This window comes from Ipomoea triloba, chromosome 15 (genome assembly GCF_003576645.1).
Source record: "Ipomoea triloba cultivar NCNSP0323 chromosome 15, ASM357664v1".
Taxonomy (NCBI): Eukaryota; Viridiplantae; Streptophyta; class Magnoliopsida; order Solanales; family Convolvulaceae; genus Ipomoea; species Ipomoea triloba.
This window is the reverse complement of record NC_044930.1, coordinates 1,637,103-1,661,883: the sequence shown is the minus strand read 5'-3', so window position 1 is coordinate 1,661,883 and position 24,781 is coordinate 1,637,103. Positions and strand designations below refer to the sequence as shown.

Genomic DNA, 24,781 nt, shown 5'->3' with positions numbered 1-24,781 from the left:
GACTTCATTGCATCAAAATGAATTGTTGATGTGTGTAATTACATCTTTAAAAAGTTTAAGAGGCTAATTGACTTTTTTAGTTAAAGTTCGATGATCTATTTGATCATTTTTCCTTTTATTTTTTTGATTGAGTAAGATATTATCTCTTATCTCAAAATTAAAGTTGAATTTCCAAACTTAAGGGTTTCTCACACACTTCAACCCGATAGAAATAAGACATTATCTCACTGTCATTATTTATGTATTTCTTTACATGCGAATAATTCAATAAATTCTATAATATTGTATTCTCAAATTAAATTATACAAGTGTCTATATCAAAATGTTATGTGTAAAAATAAAAGTTAAAAGAATATAGAATAAGAGTACAAATACTATTTTCATAACTCATACACTGGACACACTACGATTACAGATTTCACCGTCTCTCTCGCTTTCAGGTCCACGCTAAGACGCCCCGTTTCTCTCTCTACCTTTTCCTTTTCTACTCTCTGTACGTACACACACTAGTAGGGGACTGTGTGTCCTTTTTTTTTTTCTCCACATTCTCTCTCTTTCTCTCTCTGAAAAGTCTGTATGTATTGACGTTGTGTGCGGTTCAGTTGGGCTCCATGAATGCTTTAGAGAGAGAACAAGAGAGAGAGAAAAGGCATCAGGCATCGCTTCCAAGGCAAGCTTAAAGGGGAAAAGCTTAGGAAAATAATATCCAAACACTCTATTATTCTTCTTCCGCTCTATCCATACCACACGAAAACACGCAGTGAGTGTGAATGTGCGTGAGAGGATTGGCGCAGCTAATTATGATGGGGGAATGATGATGTTTTTCGTCACTTGTTAGATCTTCCTCCCTCCCTCATTCCGAAGATTCGTTTGCTTCTGTATTTTTTATTTTTTATTTTTATTTTTGTTCAATTCATACGCAAGGCGCATAGATTTCTCGGCTCGCGTGGATGATTTGATGCTAATCTGACTGATTGAAGGTACTGAAATTCCATTTTGTTTCCTGTGTGTTTTACTTTTTCCGGATAGATGTAAATTTTTATTTTACTCCAGTAATTTGGACTTCTGGACTCTGGAGCGATTACTAGTTAATTTTTTTTTTTGAGCTAGAAATTGTCGAGTGCAGCTGTAATTTTTTTGCGGCTAGTTTAATTTATTGCTTTTTTATAGGGCCGATAATTTACAATTTAGAATGCAGTTGACCGCGTGGATTTTTATTTTTAAAAATAAGCTGGAACACTGATGTAATAATAATTGAATGTTTAGGAACGATTTTGTCAATTTCTGCTAATGTTGATAAACATACTCCATTGAATTTTTCGGTAGCTAAAATGACTACAAGACAAGGAACAAAATCTCAAAAATCGAGCTCAAGAGTGGCGAATTCCCCAACGTCATCAACTACTTCATCATCAAAACAGTTCCCGGAAAATTCTATTGACGGCGTGAGTTCGCCGGCGTCATCATCCGCCAGGAGTAAGCCTCAGTACTATTACACTGAAAATTTACCTCTGAGTGCGGAAAGATCCAAGGAAAATGTTACGGTGACAGTGCGGTTTAGGCCTCTAAGGTACAGCTATAATTTCTGAAGTTACTCTGTAGTGCTTAGCTGTTGCCTGTCTACTTGTGAGTATTTAATCTGGTTGATTGTTGGAGCAGCCCAAGAGAGATTCGACAAGGGGAGGAAATTGCATGGTATGCAGATGGTGATACTATTGTGAGGAATGAGCATAATCCATCAATAGCTTATGCATATGGTATTTTCTATTATGTTGATTTATTGTTATTCATGTATTCCATATATTTCCTTTATTTTGTCAACTTAATAAGAAAATAAAAAACATTGTCTTATTGATTTTGAATTATTTTTAGCTTATTTGTAAAAAAAAAAAAAAAAAAAAAAAAAAATTTTTTTTTTTTTTTTTAATTTTTTTTTTTTTTTTTTAAAAAAAAAAAAAAAAAATTAAAAAAAAAAAAAAAAATTTTTTTTTTTTTTTTTAATTTTTTTTTTTTTTTTTTAAAAAAAAAAAAAAAAAATTAAAAAAAAAAAAAAAAATTTTTTTTTTTTTTTTTAATTTTTTTTTTTTTTTTTTAAAAAAAAAAAAAAAAAATTAAAAAAAAAAAAAAAAATTTTTTTTTTTTTTTTTAATTTTTTTTTTTTTTTTTTAAAAAAAAAAAAAAAAAATTAAAAAAAAAAAAAAAAATTTTTTTTTTTTTTTTTAATTTTTTTTTTTTTTTTTTAAAAAAAAAAAAAAAAAATTAAAAAAAAAAAAAAAAATTTTTTTTTTTTTTTTTAATTTTTTTTTTTTTTTTTTAAAAAAAAAAAAAAAAAATTAAAAAAAAAAAAAAAAATTTTTTTTTTTTTTTTTAATTTTTTTTTTTTTTTTTTAAAAAAAAAAAAAAAAAATTAAAAAAAAAAAAAAAAATTTTTTTTTTTTTTTTTAATTTTTTTTTTTTTTTTTTAAAAAAAAAAAAAAAAAATTAAAAAAAAAAAAAAAAATTTTTTTTTTTTTTTTTAATTTTTTTTTTTTTTTTTTAAAAAAAAAAAAAAAAAATTAAAAAAAAAAAAAAAAATTTTTTTTTTTTTTTTTAATTTTTTTTTTTTTTTTTTAAAAAAAAAAAAAAAAAATTAAAAAAAAAAAAAAAAATTTTTTTTTTTTTTTTTAATTTTTTTTTTTTTTTTTTAAAAAAAAAAAAAAAAAATTAAAAAAAAAAAAAAAAATTTTTTTTTTTTTTTTTAATTTTTTTTTTTTTTTTTTAAAAAAAAAAAAAAAAAATTAAAAAAAAAAAAAAAAATTTTTTTTTTTTTTTTTAATTTTTTTTTTTTTTTTTTAAAAAAAAAAAAAAAAAATTAAAAAAAAAAAAAAAAATTTTTTTTTTTTTTTTTAATTTTTTTTTTTTTTTTTTAAAAAAAAAAAAAAAAAAAAAGAAACTGTGCAGTTATTAATGTATTTCTGATGACTTTGCCAAAATATGTATGGGCTGATGTCATCAGCTGCAAAATAAAATTCAGTTGTTAGTTGAGCTGGTGAACCTGTTAAATGGTCAGGTAAAGAAAAGAATTTGCATAAGGTGGTTTGTCTCAGTAGTTTGAAATTATGACTTGCCGACTTGGGATAGAAAATAAAAAATAAAATCCCTTAAATAAACCTTTTTGCTCCTTTCTTTGGTTATATAACTATACAATTTTGTTGTTGAGCTATTGCTCAATTCCTATATAAATATTACCTGTAAATATGTTTGGTTGTTTTTCAGATAGAGTTTTTGGCCCTACAACAACAACGCGCCATGTCTATGATGTTGCTGCTCAGCATGTTGTTAGTGGTTCCATGGAAGGGATCAATGGTAAATATAATTCAATAAATTCAAACTATTCTGTTGATTCTTCAAGCAAATTAGCTCCAAAAATATGTACGAGTTCTGGCATGTTGAAGATGATTGGTTAGAGAATACTATACGTCTATACCTCTAATCAGTGAGCTGATGCACTGTTGCTGTACTAAGTCCAAAATGCCTCAAAGAAAGGAAGAGATAATAATGAATCACAAGATTGCTAGTTCCATATTATGCAAGGGATATGTGGTTTCTTGAGATCCTTTGCTGAAAAGTGCTATTGATACTAACTGGGTTAAAAAGGTTGTAGGCTGGTTCTCTGGAGTACCTAAATTTGTCCTGGTTGTTTTTGGAACTCATTTTCTATAGCAGTCACATTTGAAGGTCAAATGGAATGAAATTGGAGTTGGATTATTGTATAAAGTATATAATTGGTTTATCTACAGTGAATTGGAAATACCACGTTTTTTGTTTTAGAAATTCTGTGGAGTTTCCTCATAGAAGATGCTTTTCTGGGATCAAATGCAGTTGCAAGAATAAGGATTTATGGAGTTTGACTAAGCTGAAGTGCAGTGTGTTAGTGAAGAATCAAAGAGTTGAAGTCCATACCTAGCGAGCTTGGAAACTGTGAAGCAAAGATTGAATGGTCTTGTTAGTCAGAACTCAGAAATAGTTAGGGTGAACAAAATTTGGCTTAGGTAGCCTGTCAATGCAAGAAGCTGGTTGAGTTGAATTTCAGAATTGCTTTTGTAATTAGGATTTTAAGGGGTTTCTATCTTCTGGTGCAATCTTACCAGGATGGTGAATTTTGCCGATATCCTTATGTGATATGGTGCAACTATAAGAATACGAGACAGTCAGACAGATGCTGGAAATTCGTGAAATTGTGCAAATGCACATCCCGGATGAAGTATTGAACTGCAAACTTGTTTTTAGTCCACAAATTTGATACTCTGATGCAGTTTGCCATGATAGTGATACTATCTTGTATGGATTGGTTTACACTTGAGTAATTTGGGGATAAGAAAATTTAATGGCTAGGATCTCACTAATCTGTGTTATCAGCAGTCAAAATGATTCTAAATTATGCAAGACATTATAAATAGTGATATGTGGAGTCATTTGCTTTGAAAACCATATATGGTTATACTCTCCAATTCTCCATTACACCGACATGCGTTTTGCTTTGAAATTCTTAGAGTTCTGTAAAGTATTGGGTCCTCTACCAAGCATTTCCTATGAAACCATTTAATTCATATTACCTAGCTCACTAGTTGTCCTCTCATTATTTTGCATAATTTTTGCACAGTTGATTTCTCTTTCAATCATTATGAAAAAATTCCTTTTTGAGTATTAATTTTGCTAAAGCTGAGTAAATCTTTTTTGTTTTCATTCAACCACAGGTACAATCTTTGCATATGGGGTTACAAGCAGTGGGAAAACTCACACCATGCATGTAAGAGAATGCCATCTCTAAATCTAATTCTTCGAATTCAGTATCATGAGTGCTACAAGACCATAATAACATTCTTGTGTCAATCATGAGTGCCTACTAGTAATGGAACCAGAATTATGATGGGGAACCAAATTTGTCTGTAGATGGACCTTACTACATTTGACTAATTTCATTCAAATTTTACTAAACTTTAAGGAGTTAGAAGATGATGCCTTTATTAGTTTGCAGGGATGGGATGGGGGCCCACTACCCCTCTAAGGAGGCCATGCAAATGTGAACTTAGAGTGTTCATAAGGTTTCTCCATTGAAATATTTCATATTAGGCTTTCTTTTGTCTTGTTTACTTGGTTAGGACTTAGGACAGATTTGATCACTTTTTAACTTCAAAGACTTGAAAAGAGCTCCTTTTTGCCTTGATGCCACACATGACTACTGATATGCAAGGTGTTTAAGGTAAATAACAACTACATTATCTGTCAGATCAATGAAACATCTGACAAGCTTTTATGATTTAATTGTGTATAGGGAGATCAAAGGTCCCCTGGTATTATACCATTGGCTGTGAAGGATGCCTTCAGTATTATTCAAGAGGTACTTCACTGCACTTGCCATACTGCATATACTATGTCAAGCAATATACTCTGAGATAGATGCTAAACTGTAGTTTCTTGATGCTTTAGACTCCTAGCCGAGAATTTCTTCTTCGCGTGTCGTATCTGGAAATCTATAATGAGGTATGCTTTTATGGTTAATCAGATTAGTCCTGGTTTACTTTTCCTCGTGTGTCATATCTGGAACCTTCCCTCATGCCTAACACTAGCAGAAACTTTGTTCAATTATTCAATACTTTATTTTCATATCCATCTGCTACTGCCAGTTATAATTATGTGATTTTTTTCAGCATACAAAGTTCTGTTTATTAATAGGCATTAATTACTGAACTTTTTTTTAATAAATATTTTGAAAAAGAGAATTTCATGTCACATTGATCTGGATGAAGTCTTTATTTAGGTTCTGCTTTTGTTACAGGTTGTTAATGATTTGCTGAATCCAGCTGGACAAAATCTAAGAATAAGAGAGGATGCTCAGGTACTTGACTTGAGTGCTTATAACTCCTTTTTGTTTCTTCCCACCACCAAAACAAATATTTTTAGCAATTTTGTTGGCTCATTGCTGTTTTACAACTTTGATTGACACACCAAATTACCAATGCTGCTTTGCTTATTGGCACAATAAGTTAATGAATATAAATCAACTGGTAATAACTACTTTGAAATATTCAAATTAATTCTTTATTTTACAGCAAATAGTGAATGTGATCCTGTAAAAGCACCTATATCATTCAGCTATAGGAATGCCACCTAGTTATTGTTTGGTCATTTTTATGAAGTTTATCCTTAAATCTTTGTTAAACATTAGACTTCATAATATCTCGCTTCCATGTCTGTAGTTCTCATAGATTGACCCCTTTGGATGTATGTTAATTTTCTTCACCATTTTATTCATGTTGATTTTGCCACATTTTTTTAGCAGCATTTGTTATAATAAAACAAATGTAAGTGGTTTTTCACTTTTTTATGCTGGATACTTTAGATCTAGCTGCTTTTACAGAAGTATTAGACTGTAATGTTTTACAGGGGACCTTTGTGGAAGGAGTCAAGGAAGAAGTTGTTCTATCCCCTGCTCATGCCTTATCCCTTATTGCAGCGGGGGAAGGTAAGTACTTTTGCCTGATCTTTTCTTATACTCTAGTCAATAGTGTGTTGAGAAAAAAAAAAATTGTTAGAGTTACTGGTTTGTTACAGATTTGCTTGAGAATTGATTGTCTTTTTATTTTTTACTTGCAATCTGAATACAATTGATATTCCTTTGTAATTTCATTTCACGTGCTTTTGAGCTACTTTGATAAAATTTGGTTTCTTTTTTCAGAGCATAGGCATGTTGGTTCTACAAACTTCAATCTACTGAGCAGCAGAAGTCACACAATATTTACACTGGTATTTTACATCTTATTGATGGATTTCAATACAATCTTTATTCTTTTTCACGGTACTTAACTGATACATTCATATCACCCTGAAATGTCTTCCAAAGTAACTTGTACTTTATTTTCCTCATAACAGACAATAGAGAGTAGCCCTTGTGAAAATACTGAAGGCGAGGCTGTTAGCTTATCACAGCTGGTAAATAAACTCACCCAAGACTCGTATATATTGTGTCATTTTATGTCATTTATTTTAGTGCTTAATTTGTCTTCTTCTATTTAAATGTGTCCATGTCCATACGGATATTGACATTTAATACTTATAGTGAAATTAACTTTTGAGTAACTTTAGCTCTTGCAAATGAACTTATTCTTGCAGCATCTCATTGACTTGGCGGGTTCTGAAAGCTCTAGAGCTGAAACTACTGGTGTCCGCCGGAAAGAGGGATCCTATATCAACAAAAGTCTGCTAACTCTTGGAACTGTGAGGCCTCAATCATCTTAAATAGGCCTCTTTCCTGTTACAAATTACTCTCAATTTTGTCCTCAAAAGTAAATTAATTTAAGCAAATTACTGTCATTATTTATCATTGTTGATTGTAATAGGTTTTGGTAAAGGGTAAATAGTATTACATACCTCAATCATACAGATGGGATCTGATAAAAAATCTGATAATTTCCACAGTTAGACAAATTTGATAATAAGGTTACAACATGAGAACTTAACTGTAGTAAGCTGAAAAGATGTGTATTTAAATTTTATGACTGCTATTATTAAAAGCAATGGAAAATACTAGTCTGCTGGTTCAGTTGACAAAGTAGTAAGCCATGTGAACCTGATCAAGTTCCTTTTTATTTTCTTCATTTAAATTTTTTTTCAATTTATAAAGTGTGCTAACTCCAGTTTTACAGGTTATATCAAAGTTAACGGATGAAAAGGCTACTCATATACCATACAGGGATTCAAAATTGACCAGGCTTCTTCAATCCTCACTAAGCGGTCATGGACGTGTATCTGTAAGGGTTTCTTACTCTTAACTGCATCTTTCTATATTTTTCAAACTGACTGAACCTTCCATTGCGGCAGTTATATTTATTACTGGGATTAACTCTAAAAGGTGGAGTTGTGTGCTTGAAATAACTGTATTTAATTTTATTGTTTGTGTTTAACAGCTTATCTGCACAGTCACTCCCTCATCTAGCAACTCAGAAGAAACCCATAATACAATAAAGTTTGCGCACCGTGCAAAACACATTGAGATTCAGGCATCACAAAACAAGGTCTTTGCACCCCAGATATCCATAATATGCAGTGTAATTCTTCGACCAATCTAGTATTGAAGTAAACTGGTGAAATGTGCAGATAATTGATGAGAAATCACTTATCAAGAAATACCAAAATGAAATTCGCCGTCTGAAAGAGGAATTAGAGCAACTAAAGAAAGGCATTGTTACAATCCCAGAAGTGAAAGATAACGGGCGAGAAGATATTGTGCTTCTAAAGCAAAAGGTATATCAGGAGTTGGTTTTAGCATTCTTGTTTATTTAACTCTTTTTCTCTCTTTTAGGAACATCAGGTACATTTTGTATAATTTGATGGTCAGATTAAAATCAAGTCCTGAACTGCAACTTTGCAAAGATCTTTTGATTATACTTTCCCTGCTACATTAAAGGCTTGCCTTTTGTCATCTTTTTAAAGTATTGTTTATGGTGGCAGTCAAAAGTTCTTTTGGTTGCCCCAAATACAATTGTTTTATTTTCCTGTCTATAGTTCTTGCATTGACTTGTGGAAATCTTGTACTTTTTCTTGCTTATAAAGCTAGAAGATGGTCAGGTCAGACTGCAGTCAAGATTGGAACAGGAAGAGGACGCCAAAGCTGCTTTACTTGGCAGAATTCAGCGTTTGACAAAACTAATTCTAGTATCATCTAAAGCTTCGCAGTCATCAAGATTGCCTCATCGTCCAGGTCCTAGAAGAAGGCATTCCTTTGGAGAAGAAGAGGTCTGTGCTCATTTGCCACCTTTTATTTTGCATTCTTTTGCAGTGATGGTGCATGTCACATGTAACATTACACTGTTCTAAAATTCTCATGATATCAACCTAAAGTAAAAGAACTTACTTTTTTTCCTGTAATATGATGATTAGTCTGATTTCTTTTAACTTGTTTGTAGCTTGCATATCTGCCACATCGAAGACGAGATCTTATCTTGGATGATGAAAACAATGATATGTGTGTTTCCCCTGATTGCAATGTTGAATCTGTGGATGACACAATAAAGGAAGAGAAAAAGGCGAGGAAAAATGGATTGCTTAACTGGTTAAAGCTGCGGGTATGTGGAATATGTTGGGACATATTTAGCCTTGACAATTACTATTGTTGTAAAATGTAGATATTTCCTGGCTTCAAAATGATATTTTGGCAGCATATCTTTTATTGAAGTTTTCTCTTGTAACGGTAGTGATCTTAAAGAACTACATTTTTATATGCTAATATATAATATTTGTATCTAGCAGAAACGGGAAGGTGGCAGTGGGACATTGGCAAGCACTAGTGACAAATCTAGTGGTCTAAAGTCAAATAGTACTCCCTCTACTCCACAAGCAGAAAGTGTTAATGTTCACATGGAATCCTTACCTACAGAAAGCACTAATTCTGCAGACCATTTATCAGAGGCCAGACCAGATAGAGAACTTCCTGGGGATAACTTTTTGGGACAAGAGACTCCCCTGGTAAGGCAATTTGATTTCCTTTATGAGATGGTTAATACACATGAAAAAGTAAATAAAAGAAAATATGTAAAAATTGAATGTGAAAGACAATCTCCTTTCATTGTTATAAACCATCCTCTAAAAGAGGTACACAAAATATCTTCTGGGTTAACTTAAAAGAATTCTTGTCTTGACTCATGCAATGTTTTGGGCATCAAGGATATCAAATTTATATCGAATTATTGCATCAAATTATCAATGGTTACTAACCCTCACCCTTCCACACAGAAATGGAATATGGAATCTGGAATTCTATGGAAAAACAAGGAATTCAAGATGCATCTGTTTATTACGGATTAGTTTTGTTGAGTGACATTTATGATAAAATTCACTTTTAAAAGTATGGAAATGCTGGAAATATTTCATGGAATATTCAAGAATGAAACTATTTCCATTTAGGTTCAGGTCCAAGACTCCAAGGCTCCAAGCATAAATACATCTTATATGTGCTGTTTGTTCAATGTTTTTCTTCATGCTCAATGTAGTTATTTTAATTGTATCATGTGATATAGACTAGCATAAAGACAATTGATCAACTTGACCTGCTGAGGGAGCAGCAAAAAATTTTGTCTGATGAAGTGGCACTCCATACTAGTGCCTTAAAGAGGTTATCTGAAGAGGCATCTCGGAGCCCTGAGAAGGAACAGATACAAGTATATACCTTAATACTGCACAATATTTTATTTAATTCCTTCAGCAGTGCATCTTTTGAAAACTGACATTTCTAACATTTAAGCTGGAGATAAGAAAATTGAAAGATGATATCAGAAGGAAGAATGATCAAATATCTTCATTGGAAAAGCAAATTACTGATTCCTTCATGGGTTCTCATGAAAAAATCAGTAACTTGGAGGATTCACAAGTAAGCTTAATTTGGAAGCTTCTTGTTGAGGACTAGTGTGTGTTGACAAGTTGTACTAATTGTTGTTGTTTCATACCTGCAGTCTGTTGCGGAAATTATGGCACAATTAAATGAGAAATCTTTTGAACTTGAGGTAATGAGAAATTATTTCCCCCAGCCACATTAGGGAAACAAGGGCATATTTTTAATTTTAGCTGAACTTGACCTCTGAAGGGTTACATGTTTGCTACTGTTCACAGGTTAAAGCTGCAGACAATAGAATAATTCAGGAGCAGTTGAATCACAAGGTAAATGATATTATCTAGCTAATTTTCCCCATACAGCCTTCGATAAATTCACATAAATCAAGTTCAGAGAAAAATAATCTCTTTCAAACAGACCCATGAATGTGAACAACTACAAGAAACAATTGCCTCCTTGAAACAACAGCTTTCAGATGCCTCGGAGCGGAGAAATTCTAGTCCATCACTTGGTAATTCACAGCAGTTGTCAGATACAAAACGTTGGCTGGGAGAACTTCGAAATGAGAAGGAAAACGCAGCATCCAAGTCCACTAAGGAAGCCATACTTCTTCGATCACAGGTTTTCATCTTTGTTATTTGTAGTAGATTTTGATGAAATGATGCATATTTCCTCAACCTGCCTATGACTCTCCTTACTTCTTCAGTCCCGGGTTGTCATCTTATTCAATCCTGTAATTTCTTGTCGGGAAAACTAGGGTAGGGAATTATTACTATAGAAGTGCATCCTTTCATTCACCCAAATATATGCCAAATACAATTGATATTGAAGTGGGCCACCCACAACTGATTTCCTCCTATTCTTTATTTCAATAGGCAAGTCAGCTTGAAGAACTCCAACGAAAAGTAGTTGAGCTAACTGAATCAAAAGAGCAACTGGAGCTTCGGAACCAGAAACTGGCAGAGGAGAGTTCATATGCCAAGGGGTTAGCATCGGCCGCTGCTGTCGAGCTAAAGGCATTATCAGAGGAAGTGGCAAAGCTCATGAACCAAAATGAAAGACTAGCTGCTGATCTAGCAGCATCACAAAAAAGCTCCCCTGCACAGCGAAGAACCAGTATCCCCTTGCGCAATGGACGGAGAGATGGCCATATTAGTAGGCGAAATGATCAAAGTGTGTTGACCACAGATATGAAGAGAGAACTGGCTTTGAGCCGTGAAAGAGAGCTTTCATATGAAGCTGCACTAACCGAAAAGGAACAAAGAGAGGCTGAATTACAGCGAAAGATTGAGGAATCCAAGGAAAGAGAAGCTTATCTTGAGAATGAACTAGCAAATATGTACATTACTGTTGCAAAATTAAAGAAATCTCAAGGCGCTGAAACTAATGCTTCTGAAGCAACAAGAGACAGTCAGAGAATTGATGAGTTTGATATTTGGAACAATCCTGCACAGAAAATGGGATTTTAGCAAGTTTCTACTTGGAAGTCAGAATATTGCTTCAGTTTTATATTCCACTATTGGGGTTGGTTGTGTATTGCCAGGTGTCTTTTTTTTTTTTTTTTTTTTTTTTTTTGGCCTTGCGTTTTCTTATTTCAGTTTTGTGATGTAGGGAAGATAACCATAAGGGGCCTTTCAAGTTGTATGTATCGAATGGATAAATGGATTGCTCTGTACAAAGGTTTTTCGATATAATTGACACCACGAAATAGCTCCAACTGTTAGAATAAATTTTACATTAATTTTTAACTACTTGGAGTAATTTGAGTGGGTTTCATACTTTTCAGGACTTTGCATTATTTTTAGTGCAAAGCATAGCCTTGAAATTTTCACGTTATCCTTCACCGCTGAAAAGGAAAATTGCATATTTAAGTTTGCTTCTTATTAAGGGGACTATAATAGATAAATTGATAATGTTATATGCGCGCAAACTTTTATAAATGAATCTTTAAATAGAAAAGAAAATGTAATTTACACAGTTTTAGGCTGTGTGGAAACTCAGAAAATGATTTCTGCTGGGTTTTCAATGTTTGGAAAATCCAGTCAACGAAAAACATTTTCCCTCTTGAAAAATTCTTTACATTTTAGCATAAAATGATTTCTGCCAAATTTTGGCGAAAATCACTTTCTAGACGAAGGCTACATCGACGAACGACGATGAAGGCTTCTAAACCAAGGTTCGACGATGAAGGCTTCTAAACCAAGGCTCTTGTTTCCGGCGGAAACCATCATTTTTTAAAAATTTTAATACATAACATTATTTTTTAATATTATTATAAATGTTTTTATATTTTAAATAAAATAATTAAAATGTTTAATTATACAATTCTATTCATTTTCAAGAAAATTGACAAAATAACAGTTTTTTAGAATGCAACCAAACACTAGAAAGGAAAATATTTTCTGGAAGTCATTTTCCTGTTTTTCAAACGGACCTTTATATGTAAATTTACATAAAGTGAAGTAATTTTACTACTCGTAATCTTTTTTAACTACTTATTAATTGATAAATTCCATCAAGAATTAATTAAATGAGTCATGGCAATATGTGCAAGGTTGTAAATTGGTGTTGAGACAGAAAATGAAAAGAACCAAAAAGGCAACAAATCAACTTTTGAAATACCAAATCTGATTGATTTTAAAGTTGAAGAGCATAGGTGTTATTGTCCCAATATTTGGAGGATCACAAATGGCATTAAGCCTTTAAGAAAAAAATTCCCTACAATGTTTTTTGTAATGTTAATTTAATTTTTGGATAAAAAGGATCCAATCTACGAACCAAAAAATAACCAGGCCAAACAAATACCCAAATAGATATGGAAACGAAATTATGATGAATTGTCATCTAAAAAACAATAAATGTGTTTCAACGAACGCATTCAGTCTCGTTAGTTTGGTAAGAGCATATTATTAGTACTCAAACATAGACTCATAGTGTGACGGTGTGACTTAACTACGTAGAGTCCTAATACATATCACTACCATTCTAAATGCTTCAATTTTATCACTTTTTACATATGATATCTTTGTTAAGTTGAAATTTTTTTGGCAAATGGTGAGTTTGGAAGAGTTACGGGTCTATCACCACCCCAAATTGCTTCTTAAAAAGTCATTTAGCTAAAATGTAATAGTTGTTAACTATGCAAAATTTTAAATTAAAAGATTCCTACACGTTTTATAACTACTCAAATTTTATTACTCTACAAAAAGTGTTAGAAGAGTAATTTTATATCAGAATATTAATTTTTTGAAAACATAAGTAATTATTAATTCATTGTATTTAAGATAGAAAATAGTCCTTATAAATGCTGTTTGTGAATTTCAATGATGTAATTTAACAATTATATATAAAAATAAAAAAAAATATAGCAAATATATGATTTTCCTATTTCATAACCAAGGAAAAAATTGCACCCTCACATATAATCATATCATATAAGGAAGAAAAATAGAAAGCTCATAAATGGCGTCACTATGGGCAAATAGTGTAGTAACAGTGGAGAAACAGTTACCCCGTGCGATGCCAGTATGCGACGCATTATTATTATTATTTTTTTTAAAAAAAATATTTTAAAAAAAATTATTGTCATAATTTTCTCACACATAATAAATAGATGCAGAAATCTCATCAGCGCAAACCCCTATCCATCTTTTCTTTCCCCCGCCACGGCGCTACTCACACAACACATCTGATTTCCAATTCACCGCTTTTTCTATGCGCTTCGCTCATAAANTTTTTTTTTTTTTTTTTTTTTTTTTTTTGGCCTTGCGTTTTCTTATTTCAGTTTTGTGATGTAGGGAAGATAACCATAAGGGGCCTTTCAAGTTGTATGTATCGAATGGATAAATGGATTGCTCTGTACAAAGGTTTTTCGATATAATTGACACCACGAAATAGCTCCAACTGTTAGAATAAATTTTACATTAATTTTTAACTACTTGGAGTAATTTGAGTGGGTTTCATACTTTTCAGGACTTTGCATTATTTTTAGTGCAAAGCATAGCCTTGAAATTTTCACGTTATCCTTCACCGCTGAAAAGGAAAATTGCATATTTAAGTTTGCTTCTTATTAAGGGGACTATAATAGATAAATTGATAATGTTATATGCGCGCAAACTTTTATAAATGAATCTTTAAATAGAAAAGAAAATGTAATTTACACAGTTTTAGGCTGTGTGGAAACTCAGAAAATGATTTCTGCTGGGTTTTCAATGTTTGGAAAATCCAGTCAACGAAAAACATTTTCCCTCTTGAAAAATTCTTTACATTTTAGCATAAAATGATTTCTGCCAAATTTTGGCGAAAATCACTTTCTAGACGAAGGCTACATCGACGAACGACGATGAAGGCTTCTAAACCAAGGTTCGACGATGAAGGCTTCTAAACCAAGGCTCTTGTTTCCGGCGGAAACCATCATTTTTTAAAAATTTTAATACATAACATTATTTTTTAATATTATTATAAATGTTTTTATATTTTAAATAAAATAATTAAAATGTTTAATTATACAATTCTATTCATTTTCAAGAAAATTGACAAAATAACAGTTTTTTAGAATGCAACCAAACACTAGAAAGGAAAATATTTTCTGGAAGTCATTTTCCTGTTTTTCAAACGGACCTTTATATGTAAATTTACATAAAGTGAAGTAATTTTACTACTCGTAATCTTTTTTAACTACTTATTAATTGATAAATTCCATCAAGAATTAATTAAATGAGTCATGGCAATATGTGCAAGGTTGTAAATTGGTGTTGAGACAGAAAATGAAAAGAACCAAAAAGGCAACAAATCAACTTTTGAAATACCAAATCTGATTGATTTTAAAGTTGAAGAGCATAGGTGTTATTGTCCCAATATTTGGAGGATCACAAATGGCATTAAGCCTTTAAGAAAAAAATTCCCTACAATGTTTTTTGTAATGTTAATTTAATTTTTGGATAAAAAGGATCCAATCTACGAACCAAAAAATAACCAGGCCAAACAAATACCCAAATAGATATGGAAACGAAATTATGATGAATTGTCATCTAAAAAACAATAAATGTGTTTCAACGAACGCATTCAGTCTCGTTAGTTTGGTAAGAGCATATTATTAGTACTCAAACATAGACTCATAGTGTGACGGTGTGACTTAACTACGTAGAGTCCTAATACATATCACTACCATTCTAAATGCTTCAATTTTATCACTTTTTACATATGATATCTTTGTTAAGTTGAAATTTTTTTGGCAAATGGTGAGTTTGGAAGAGTTACGGGTCTATCACCACCCCAAATTGCTTCTTAAAAAGTCATTTAGCTAAAATGTAATAGTTGTTAACTATGCAAAATTTTAAATTAAAAGATTCCTACACGTTTTATAACTACTCAAATTTTATTACTCTACAAAAAGTGTTAGAAGAGTAATTTTATATCAGAATATTAATTTTTTGAAAACATAAGTAATTATTAATTCATTGTATTTAAGATAGAAAATAGTCCTTATAAATGCTGTTTGTGAATTTCAATGATGTAATTTAACAATTATATATAAAAATAAAAAAAAATATAGCAAATATATGATTTTCCTATTTCATAACCAAGGAAAAAATTGCACCCTCACATATAATCATATCATATAAGGAAGAAAAATAGAAAGCTCATAAATGGCGTCACTATGGGCAAATAGTGTAGTAACAGTGGAGAAACAGTTACCCCGTGCGATGCCAGTATGCGACGCATTATTATTATTATTTTTTTTAAAAAAAATATTTTAAAAAAAATTATTGTCATAATTTTCTCACACATAATAAATAGATGCAGAAATCTCATCAGCGCAAACCCCTATCCATCTTTTCTTTCCCCCGCCACGGCGCTACTCACACAACACATCTGATTTCCAATTCACCGCTTTTTCTATGCGCTTCGCTCATAAAATGGATTGATGCATATTTATGTTTTTTTTTTTGGTTTGAATTTGTTTTTGTTAATTTCACTTCTGGATCTAGGAATATGTTATAGATGTACACTTGTTAGGGGGCAATCGTGTTTTTGTTTTAATTGGATTTGTTTTAAGGGATTGATAATTTGGATTTGATTGAATATTGGTGGAGGAGATGACATGATTTGTGCACCAATAGAATAGAATTTAAAAAAAAAATATGCCTGGAATAGCGCAGAGAAATGATCATCAATACGCCAACGGCGCGGCGGTGTTGTTTAATGGATCCGTTTCCACCACTGGGTTCTGGTCAAAACATTGTGACGATGTCAGCTACAATCAGCTCCAGAAGGTAGTGGGGTTCGAGGGATGAATGGATTTGCTAGTTTTTGTGTTGTTGTTAATTTTATTGAATTCGTGTGTGGGGCACTCAGGGATTTGTATTTGGAGTGTGTTAATTTGGATATTGTTGATGAAACTAATGCGTTTGGGTGGCTCTTAGTGTATACTAGAGCTGGTTCTTGGGTTGAACTATGAAGATTTGAAGCTTAAGATCCAATTTGATGCATATATGCTACTCTGACAGTCATTTAGGCCCTTTGCTATAGAGAAGAAAGAAATATTTTTTTTTCTGTTTTTAAATTTTGAACTGTGGATGACTGAAGAGGAGGGCAGTGATTAATGAGTATTGGTGAACTTATAACTTACATGCTTAGTTGCTTACTTGGTATCTAAAATACTGAATAGACATAAATCGGTACTCAAGGAATTCAAGTGCTGTTGGTAGTAATGGATATATGCTTTGTGATTACTAGTTTATTAGCGTTTCAGTAATGGGGATTTTCTTTTTTTTTTGGTTTGTGTTTAGTTTTGGAGTGAGCTGTCATCGCAAGCTCGGCATGAACTTTTGAGGATTGATAAGCAAACCCTTTTTGAGCAAGCTCGTAAGAACATGTATTGTTCTAGATGCAACGGGTTACTGCTGGAGGGTTTTTATCAAATTGTCATGTATGGAAAGTCGTTGCAAGAGGAGGGAGTGGGCATACACCATCCATGCAATAGCCTAGGGACTTTGAAAAATCAAGGTGAAGATGATGTACAAGCTCCGTCTGTACATCCTTGGGGAGGTCTAACCACAACTCGAGACGGGGCTCTTACCTTACTAGACTGTTATATATACACGAAATCTATGAAGGGGCTGCAAAATGTAAATATTATTTTAGTCTGCTATCAACGTCTTTAAAAAAACAAAAATAATCGTTTTTAGTTTTCTATCCATTCCTTTTTGTAGGTTTTCGACAGCGCACGTGCAAGGGAGCGGGAAAGAGAATTGCTTTATCCTGATGCATGTGGTGGAGGTGGCAGAGGGTGGATAAGTCAAGCAATGTCAGGTTATGGAAGAGGGCATGGAACGAGAGAAACATGTGCTCTCCACACTGCCAGACTCTCTGTTGACACATTGGTGGATTTCTGGTCAGCCCTTGGAGAAGAGACTCGGCAGTCACTTTTAAGAATGAAAGAAGAGGATTTTATTGAAAGGCTGATGTACAGGTGTGTCTCATGCATTGTTTTGTTTGAAGTAAAAATTGTGACTTATTTTCCAAATAAAAGATCTTTTCTTCTTGCTCAGTTATTTAATTTGGTGTACAAGAGTGATATAGATATTGTATGTATTAAACTATTTACTTGATGCTCCTTGAGGATAGTGACCCTTTGCCCCCTCAGATAAGATAGATTGCAAATTTGGCTTAACAGTTCACTTCTGATGTTAGTCTCGAGATTCACTTCAACTAAGGGGCTGTAGTTTAACTACTAGTATACCCACTTCTTGGCGTGAATGTGTTGATATCATGATTATAGAATTGTAGTTTGAAGTGCAAGGTGGAATATAATGCAATGGTGCTCTAGGGCTTTAAGTGCAATGCAATATGGAGGCACAAAAACGAAGCATGTAGAGAACATTGCAATGCTTAGTATTAACTCAAAAATAAAGGAATATTGACCTCAAAAGAAGATCTACTCATGAAAAGCATACTCCTCCAAGAAAGTGGTTGATACAAGTAAAAGGAATTATCACCCTTTTATTAATTTGGATTTTTTTGCTGCCGAAAATACTTTAGGAAAAGAATTGTCAGTTGTTACTTTGACTTGTTTAGTTATATTAACTGAACACTCATTAGGCTTTAGTTTACTACTTTCTTTAAATCTGATCAAAGTGTCATGCCTATAACTAAGTTGTTATCACATGCAACAATCAACATGCTTATTTTGAATATAGACCTAAGCTGGATTTTGTTTAGGAAAAAGCGTCAAATAGGCCATCAAACTTTTTCTATTCATAGAATTGGACCGCTGAATAACAAAAAAGTGTGCAATTAAACCGTTTAACAATACAAAAATTTTGCAATTGGCTCTTTTTGCAGGTAATAACAAGTCTCCGGTAACCTTTTGTTATAACTGCCACTTGGAAAAAATAATAACATTTTTCTTTAATTTCTTAACAAATATATCATATTAAAAATATTTTTTTTTAAAAAAAGGGAGGAGGCAGCCACCTCCTCCTCCGTAGATCTGGGTGGAGGAGGAGGCAGACAATGTTGTAGAAAGCGCTAGGCGCTAGTCTGGTGCCCTAGTGCCTAGGCAGGCGACTAATTAAAAAAAAAAAAGAGGCAGGCAGTGTACCTTTGCTAAAAACCCTCTTTAAGTGCTAAAAACCACCGGACGACGGCGAGACTCACCATCGCACAGCCACCCGACACTCCACAATGTCGTTGGCTGTGGCGCTGTGCTGCAGTGCTGAGATGGTGAGGCTGGCTGTGCGATGAGCCAACGACATTGTGGAGTGTCGGGTGGCTGTGCGATGGCGAGGCTATGCGCGAGGCGACGGAACTCAAAGGGAAGGGAGAGGGATGGCGAGGCTGGCTGTGCACAATATTTTGTAATTTTTTTTTTCCTTTTTTGGGGGTTTAGGGATTTTAGCACATCTGGATTTCTTTTAATTTGGTTTATTTCGCTCAAACAATGTCGTTTAGAGCAAAATAACACCACCACCACACACCACACACAGCCCCCCCCCCCCCACCCCACCCCACCCCAAAAAGAAAAAAAAAAAAAAAAAAACTTGGCCGATAGGCCACCTAAATAGCTCCTAGGAGTGAAATTCCTTAAGGCCTAGGGGTGCCTAGCGCCTAATCGGTGCCTAGGCCGATTTTTACAACACTGGAGGCAAAGCTGCCTCCTCCTTAAATCTGTACAGAGGCAGAGCTGCTGCCTCCTCTGTCCCTCGCAGACGGAGGAGGCCTCCTCATAAACATTAAAGAATATTTAAAAATTAAATAAAAACTGATGATTGTACTTTTGACCGGTTTTACCTTGAAGCAACTTGCTATAAATGTTAATTGCACAAATTTATAGAGTTAAATGATTCAATTGCACGAACTATACAAATTGGCCTATTTGACACTTTTTTTGTTTATTATTTATTTGTTTTTTTAAAACCAGACTAAAATGAATAAAATGAAAACCCCTTTTCTCCTCTCTTCACTTTCCCTTCTGTGTATTCTAAAATCTGTGGATAAGTGGGTTTTGCCCTTAGCATCTAGGAACCCAAATGGACATCATCACTATTTCTCCCATGGCAAGTACTTTTATTGGTGATAGTGAGCCCAAAGTTCAGATGTCAGTGTTATTACTCAAATAAACACTATAAATGTGAACCATTTGTTATTCTCACTCTGGAAGGGAAGGCATTTTATATCTGTGCTTTTGCAGGTTACCTTTGGATTCTCCAACTTTGAGTTTAAAAAATTGTGCCAGATATTTTTGCTCATTTTGAGAAATTTGTTGTGCATTGCAGGTTTGATAGCAAGAGATTTTGTAGAGACTGCAGAAGGAATGTTATCCGCGAGTTCAAGGAGCTAAAGGAACTGAAGCGAATGAAAAGAGAAACTCACTGCACCAGTTGGTTTTGTGTGGCAGATACAACAATTCAATATGAGGTATTCATCAATTTTTTTTTTTTTTTGGTTTTCTAAAAATTTTTCTTCTTGGGATAGGGTTACTGTTTCACACATTCTTAATGGTAAACAGCTGTATGTTAACCTTAGTTTTAAATTTCTGTGCGTAATGAAAGTGGAAAAAGGAAAGTTGTCGAAGTTGTCTGATTACCTGATGGAGATTCTGTGCCTTATTTCGTATTCTGTTACTTTTGCACCCCACATGATGCCACCATATTTTCTACTTTCAGGTCTCTCAAAATTCAATCCAAGCAGATTGGCATCATACCTTCATTGACACCTCAGGAACATATCATCATTTTGAATGGGCTGTTGGAACTGGAGAGGGAAAATCTGATATATTGGAGTTTGAAAATGTTGGTTTGAATGAAAGAGTTCAAGTGAATGGTTTAGACCTCTGCAGTTTGAGTGCATGCTATATCACTCTTCGGGCATGGAAAATGGATGGCCGATGTTCCGAACTTTCTGTTAAAGCTCATGCACTGAAGGGGCAACAATGTGTACATTGCAGGCTTGTGGTTGGTGATGGTTTTGTTACAATTACACGAGGGGAAAACATCCGAAGGTTTTTTGAGCATGCTGAAGAGGCTGAGGAAGAAGAGGTAATCATGTTTGTAACACTTGTTTATACTAATTAAAAAATAAATTGATTCTTACATGTCTTCTTTTCAGGATGATGATGGTATGGACAAGGATGGAAACGATCTTGATGGTGAATGCACCCGTCCTCAAAAACATGCTAAGAGTCCTGAACTTGCTCGAGAGTTTCTTCTTGATGCCGCAACTGTAATGTTCAAGGAACAGGCAAGTCTCTTCTTGTTTACCATCAATTGTTTTTGTATATTTTGTACCACACACTATCACATATTTATTAGATAAGTAAAGGCTTATGTTTTTCTTCTTCTCTATAAAGAAACCCTTCATAGAATATGTAGTGGGATATAAGTGTACAATTGTCGAATACATATGCACTCATCAGTAAAGTCGAATGTTGGATAAGGATTCTTATTGATTCTCAAAGAGGATTCCTTGTAATTGAAGAGTTGTCACAAAAAGGGCATTGTTATTAAGACTTTGACTGACTTTTAGGTTTTATCAATGGACTCTACTTCATTATATATTTTATGATATGATGATCGTTCGCTCTTACAATTGATCAAGTAAATTAGAGAATAGGATGAGACATTCATTTTGTCCTGATGTAGTGATGTTGCATTAATGCGTATAAATTTTTCATTCTAACTCCTATCACATTTTCTTCAGGTTGAAAAAGCTTTCAGAGAAGGAACAGCTCGCCAAAATGCACATAGTATATTTGTGAGTCTTGCATTAAAACAACTGGAAGAACAGGTTCACGTGGCATGCAAGGAGATTATCACCTTAGAAAAACAGGTATGAAGACTGTTAATTTTGAAAAAGAACTGTATCTCATTCTTGGTCAGGCAACTGTAGGAAAGGATTCTGAGTTGCCTTTGATCTCTTTCTACAGAAGAAACTTCTTGAAGAAGAAGAGAAGGAAAAACGTGAAGAAGAAGAGCGCAAAGAGAGAAGGAGATTAAAAGAAAAGGAGAAAAAGCTTCGAAGGAAGGAGAGATTAAGAGAAAAGGAGAAGGACAGGGAGAAAAAGAGTCATGTAACAAACCAAAATCATGAAGAAGTATCGGAGGAATTGACACATTGCACTAATGAAGAGTCTAATGTTATTGACAGCGGGCACTGTGTGAGTGAGATGGAGGAGCCAAATCCATCTAGCCCTTCTTGTCTAGACATCCAAAATAACACAGTTCAAACCGGGTATAGTCCTTCAGATATGCAAGTTTGCACTGATGGGGATGTTGCCAACATGAAAGATGAAAGCGAGTCTTCTGAATTTGATCATTTGAAACATTCTTGTCAGAAGCTGAAGTATCCGAAAGAATTTGAACTAGATTCAGGCTTGAAATGGTCAGATAGGCGGCAGTTTGCTGTTTCAGAGAATGAGGGTATGGTTGGCAAACATGAAGGAAGACATCAGGGTGATGGTTCTGAAATATCAAGGAGTAACAATCGATTAAATAAGCAGTTAAGAAATAACTCAGCAAAGTCCAATGTCAGAGTTGGTGGTCCCAAGTTTGCTGAGAAATTTTATTGTCCCGTTAATCGATTGAATGGCAGATATGACTCCCATGCTTGCAACTGTAATACACACACTGAATACAGAGTGAAGGCAGATCCTTGCATTCCCAGATGGACCCGGGAGACTAAAGCAGTGAATAAGTCAGAATCTGCATCTGATATATCCAAGCCTTATTACCGTGTTAGCAAGTGTACTCGACCTGAATACGTGTGTGAGAATTTTGCAAGACCTAAAAACAAAATTACTATATGGAGTAACGCTTCTAACAGGGATTCACCTGTTACCAAGAAAGTATGGGAACCAACGGATTCACAGAAGTATCCACGAAGCAACTCGGATTCCAATTTGACATTAAGATCTACACTTCAGACTGGCGCTAGTGACACTTATAAGCATCTTGAATCTTCTGCTACCAATAGCTCTGATGAAGTATCCGAGATTTCTGTTCAGATGATTGCTGAAGAGAAGGTTGCACAAGAGTTGATTAAGTCTAGCTCTGAAACCGACAATAAATGCCATAGCAGTTTTGATTTGGAAGCAAAATCCCCGCTATGCATGAAGGAAGTAGCTGATGAGGGAAATGATTCGTGTCAGAGAAACTTATCTTCTATACGAGGGACTTCAAATTTATCAACAAGCAGCTCCTCTAATTCTGATAATTGCTCATCCTGCCTCAGTGAAGGTGACAGCAATACATCCTCTTCAAATCTTCTAAACCCAGAATCTTCATCCACATCGGATTCAGAAGAGTCGAGCCAAAATTCAGAAGGAAGGGACACAAATCTGTGTCTTCATAATGGCTTCAACGAATGTCAGGACGAAGTTAGACCACAAAAAATTGAGTGTGTTGGAAGAGTGCAGGATGTAAAAATCCTGGCCCCAGTGTCTGTAGGAACTGAATCTTTGGTAAACTTGCCTCCAATGTTAGCCCCAAGTTCTAATAGCGCGAGATTGAATGCTACTCTGGGAATTCAACCCCAAGCTGTGCTTCCACCGCCAGTTCACAATCAGAATGTGCAATTCCCGATGTTTCAACATCCTACAATGGGCTACTATTATCAGAGTCCAGTTTCCTTGGCTGCAGCTCCTGCAAATGGTTTAATGCAGTTTCCCCATTCTGGTCAATATCTATTCGGGAATCCTTATGGATACGGCCTAAATGGGAGCACGCCATTCATGCATTATGGTGCCTTACAACATACATCTCAACCGCTGTATAATTCTGGGTGTTTGCCTGTGTTTCAATCAACTGCCCAAACCAAAGGCATTAATTCAAGTGAACATGCCAAGGGGACAAAAGAAAACCATCATGAAGACAGTGTTGAGAGGACGTCTCGTACTGGGCTGCAGGCAACAGAAGCAGCACCTACTAGCGGAACCACTGGGAAAAGCAGTAAGTTTGATGTGGGAAACCCGGGCTTCTCTCTTTTCGCCTTCTCTGATCCCGCCTCTGTAAAAGAGGGCATTGCTGGAAATTTCAGTCAAAATTTGTCGATGCATCGTACAAAGGGCGATGATCATGACTGCAACAAGAAGTTGGCTCCTCCTGTTGAAGAATACAACCCGTTCGCGAATGGCATTAAGTTCTCATTTGCAGATATAGTTATCTAGGGAAAGTGAGGTGGCTATCTATCTAAAGTTTTCATTGTCCATTCTCCAGTGAGTGATGGAAGCTCGAGTACTTGTAATTCAGTACACCCAATAATCCACCTCTGAAAAGGGCTCTCTCCATGATTTAGTTGATTGGTATATTTTGTTTTGGCCTTTTCATTATATATTTTTTTTCCTGATATAGTGAGCAAACGATAGATAGAGGTTTCATAAAAGCTTTTAAGGTTTTCTGTACTTTCAGTTCTTTCTTATATATATTATATAGGTTAATGGAGCATTTGATTGGCTTGATTTCTCAGGTTTTAGTAATGAAAAACTTTCATCTTGTTTTATTTTTCTAAATTTTAAGTTCTTTTAGTTATTAAATTTTAATTTTTTAATAATACTTTTTTATAAATTTTGTAAAATTCTATATTCTTTATCTAATAATTTATACTCCTTAAATTTTAAAGGGAAAATGGTCAAAAACATCATTGAACTTTACATGAGAAAGCAATTAGACTCATCAACTTTTAAAAGTTGTAATTAAATACTTTTAACTTGTTATTTTGGTGCATTTGGACTAAATAACTAGTATGTTTTCTAAGATAGGATTAGGGGTAGCTAAGTCCTTCCTCAATAGTGGCGAGTTTTTTAGGGAATTGAAGAGACAAAAATATCTTTACTAAAAATATGAAAAGTCATTGAAATAACTAAAATATGAAAAGTCATTGAAATAACTAAAAGTGTCCCAAAAATGATAGTCTGCA

The 24,781-nt window shown here is 33.8% G+C and overlaps 2 protein-coding genes across 2 annotated transcripts; both read left to right on the top strand.

The window, feature by feature from the left end:
- The first annotated feature begins 525 nt into the window (after positions 1-525).
- On the top strand, positions 526-12,114 carry LOC116006493 (kinesin-like protein KIN-7K, chloroplastic). The gene is made up of 24 exons (XM_031246890.1): positions 526-980; positions 1,327-1,570; positions 1,660-1,757; positions 3,256-3,345; positions 4,737-4,789; positions 5,315-5,380; positions 5,470-5,523; positions 5,819-5,878; positions 6,427-6,505; positions 6,719-6,786; positions 6,913-6,972; positions 7,153-7,257; positions 7,686-7,790; positions 7,947-8,054; positions 8,137-8,283; positions 8,593-8,775; positions 8,946-9,104; positions 9,289-9,504; positions 10,056-10,196; positions 10,280-10,405; positions 10,488-10,538; positions 10,645-10,692; positions 10,784-10,987; positions 11,242-12,114. The coding sequence occupies exons 2-24, from the start codon at positions 1,332-1,334 to the stop codon at positions 11,833-11,835; spliced, it is 3,054 nt and encodes a 1,017-aa protein (XP_031102750.1). The 5' UTR covers positions 526-980; positions 1,327-1,331; the 3' UTR covers positions 11,836-12,114.
- A 4,081-nt stretch (positions 12,115-16,195) lies between these two features.
- Positions 16,196-24,323, top strand: LOC116006435. Its single transcript, XM_031246798.1, has 8 exons — positions 16,196-16,641; positions 17,158-17,496; positions 17,581-17,840; positions 20,146-20,287; positions 20,536-20,907; positions 20,978-21,109; positions 21,569-21,697; positions 21,795-24,323. Exons 1-8 carry the CDS (start codon positions 16,510-16,512, stop codon positions 24,030-24,032), a joined length of 3,744 nt encoding a protein of 1,247 aa, XP_031102658.1. The 5' UTR covers positions 16,196-16,509; the 3' UTR covers positions 24,033-24,323.
- Positions 24,324-24,781: the final 458 nt, after the last annotated feature.

Bases quoted from the DNA above. Each gene is read 5' to 3' on its own strand.
- LOC116006493 (XM_031246890.1), top strand. From the start codon at position 1,332: ATGACTACAAGACAAGGAACAAAATCTCAAAAATCGAGCTCAAGAGTG. The intron at 5,381-5,469 runs GTACTTCACTGC...TTGATGCTTTAG, and splicing joins CCTTCAGTATTATTCAAGAG to ACTCCTAGCCGAGAATTTCT. The intron at 10,539-10,644 runs GTAATGAGAAAT...TACTGTTCACAG, and splicing joins AGAAATCTTTTGAACTTGAG to GTTAAAGCTGCAGACAATAG.
- LOC116006435 (XM_031246798.1), top strand. From the start codon at position 16,510: ATGCCTGGAATAGCGCAGAGAAATGATCATCAATACGCCAACGGCGCG. The intron at 16,642-17,157 runs GTAGTGGGGTTC...GTTTGTGTTTAG, and splicing joins GCTACAATCAGCTCCAGAAG to TTTTGGAGTGAGCTGTCATC. The intron at 20,908-20,977 runs GTAATCATGTTT...TCTTCTTTTCAG, and splicing joins AAGAGGCTGAGGAAGAAGAG to GATGATGATGGTATGGACAA.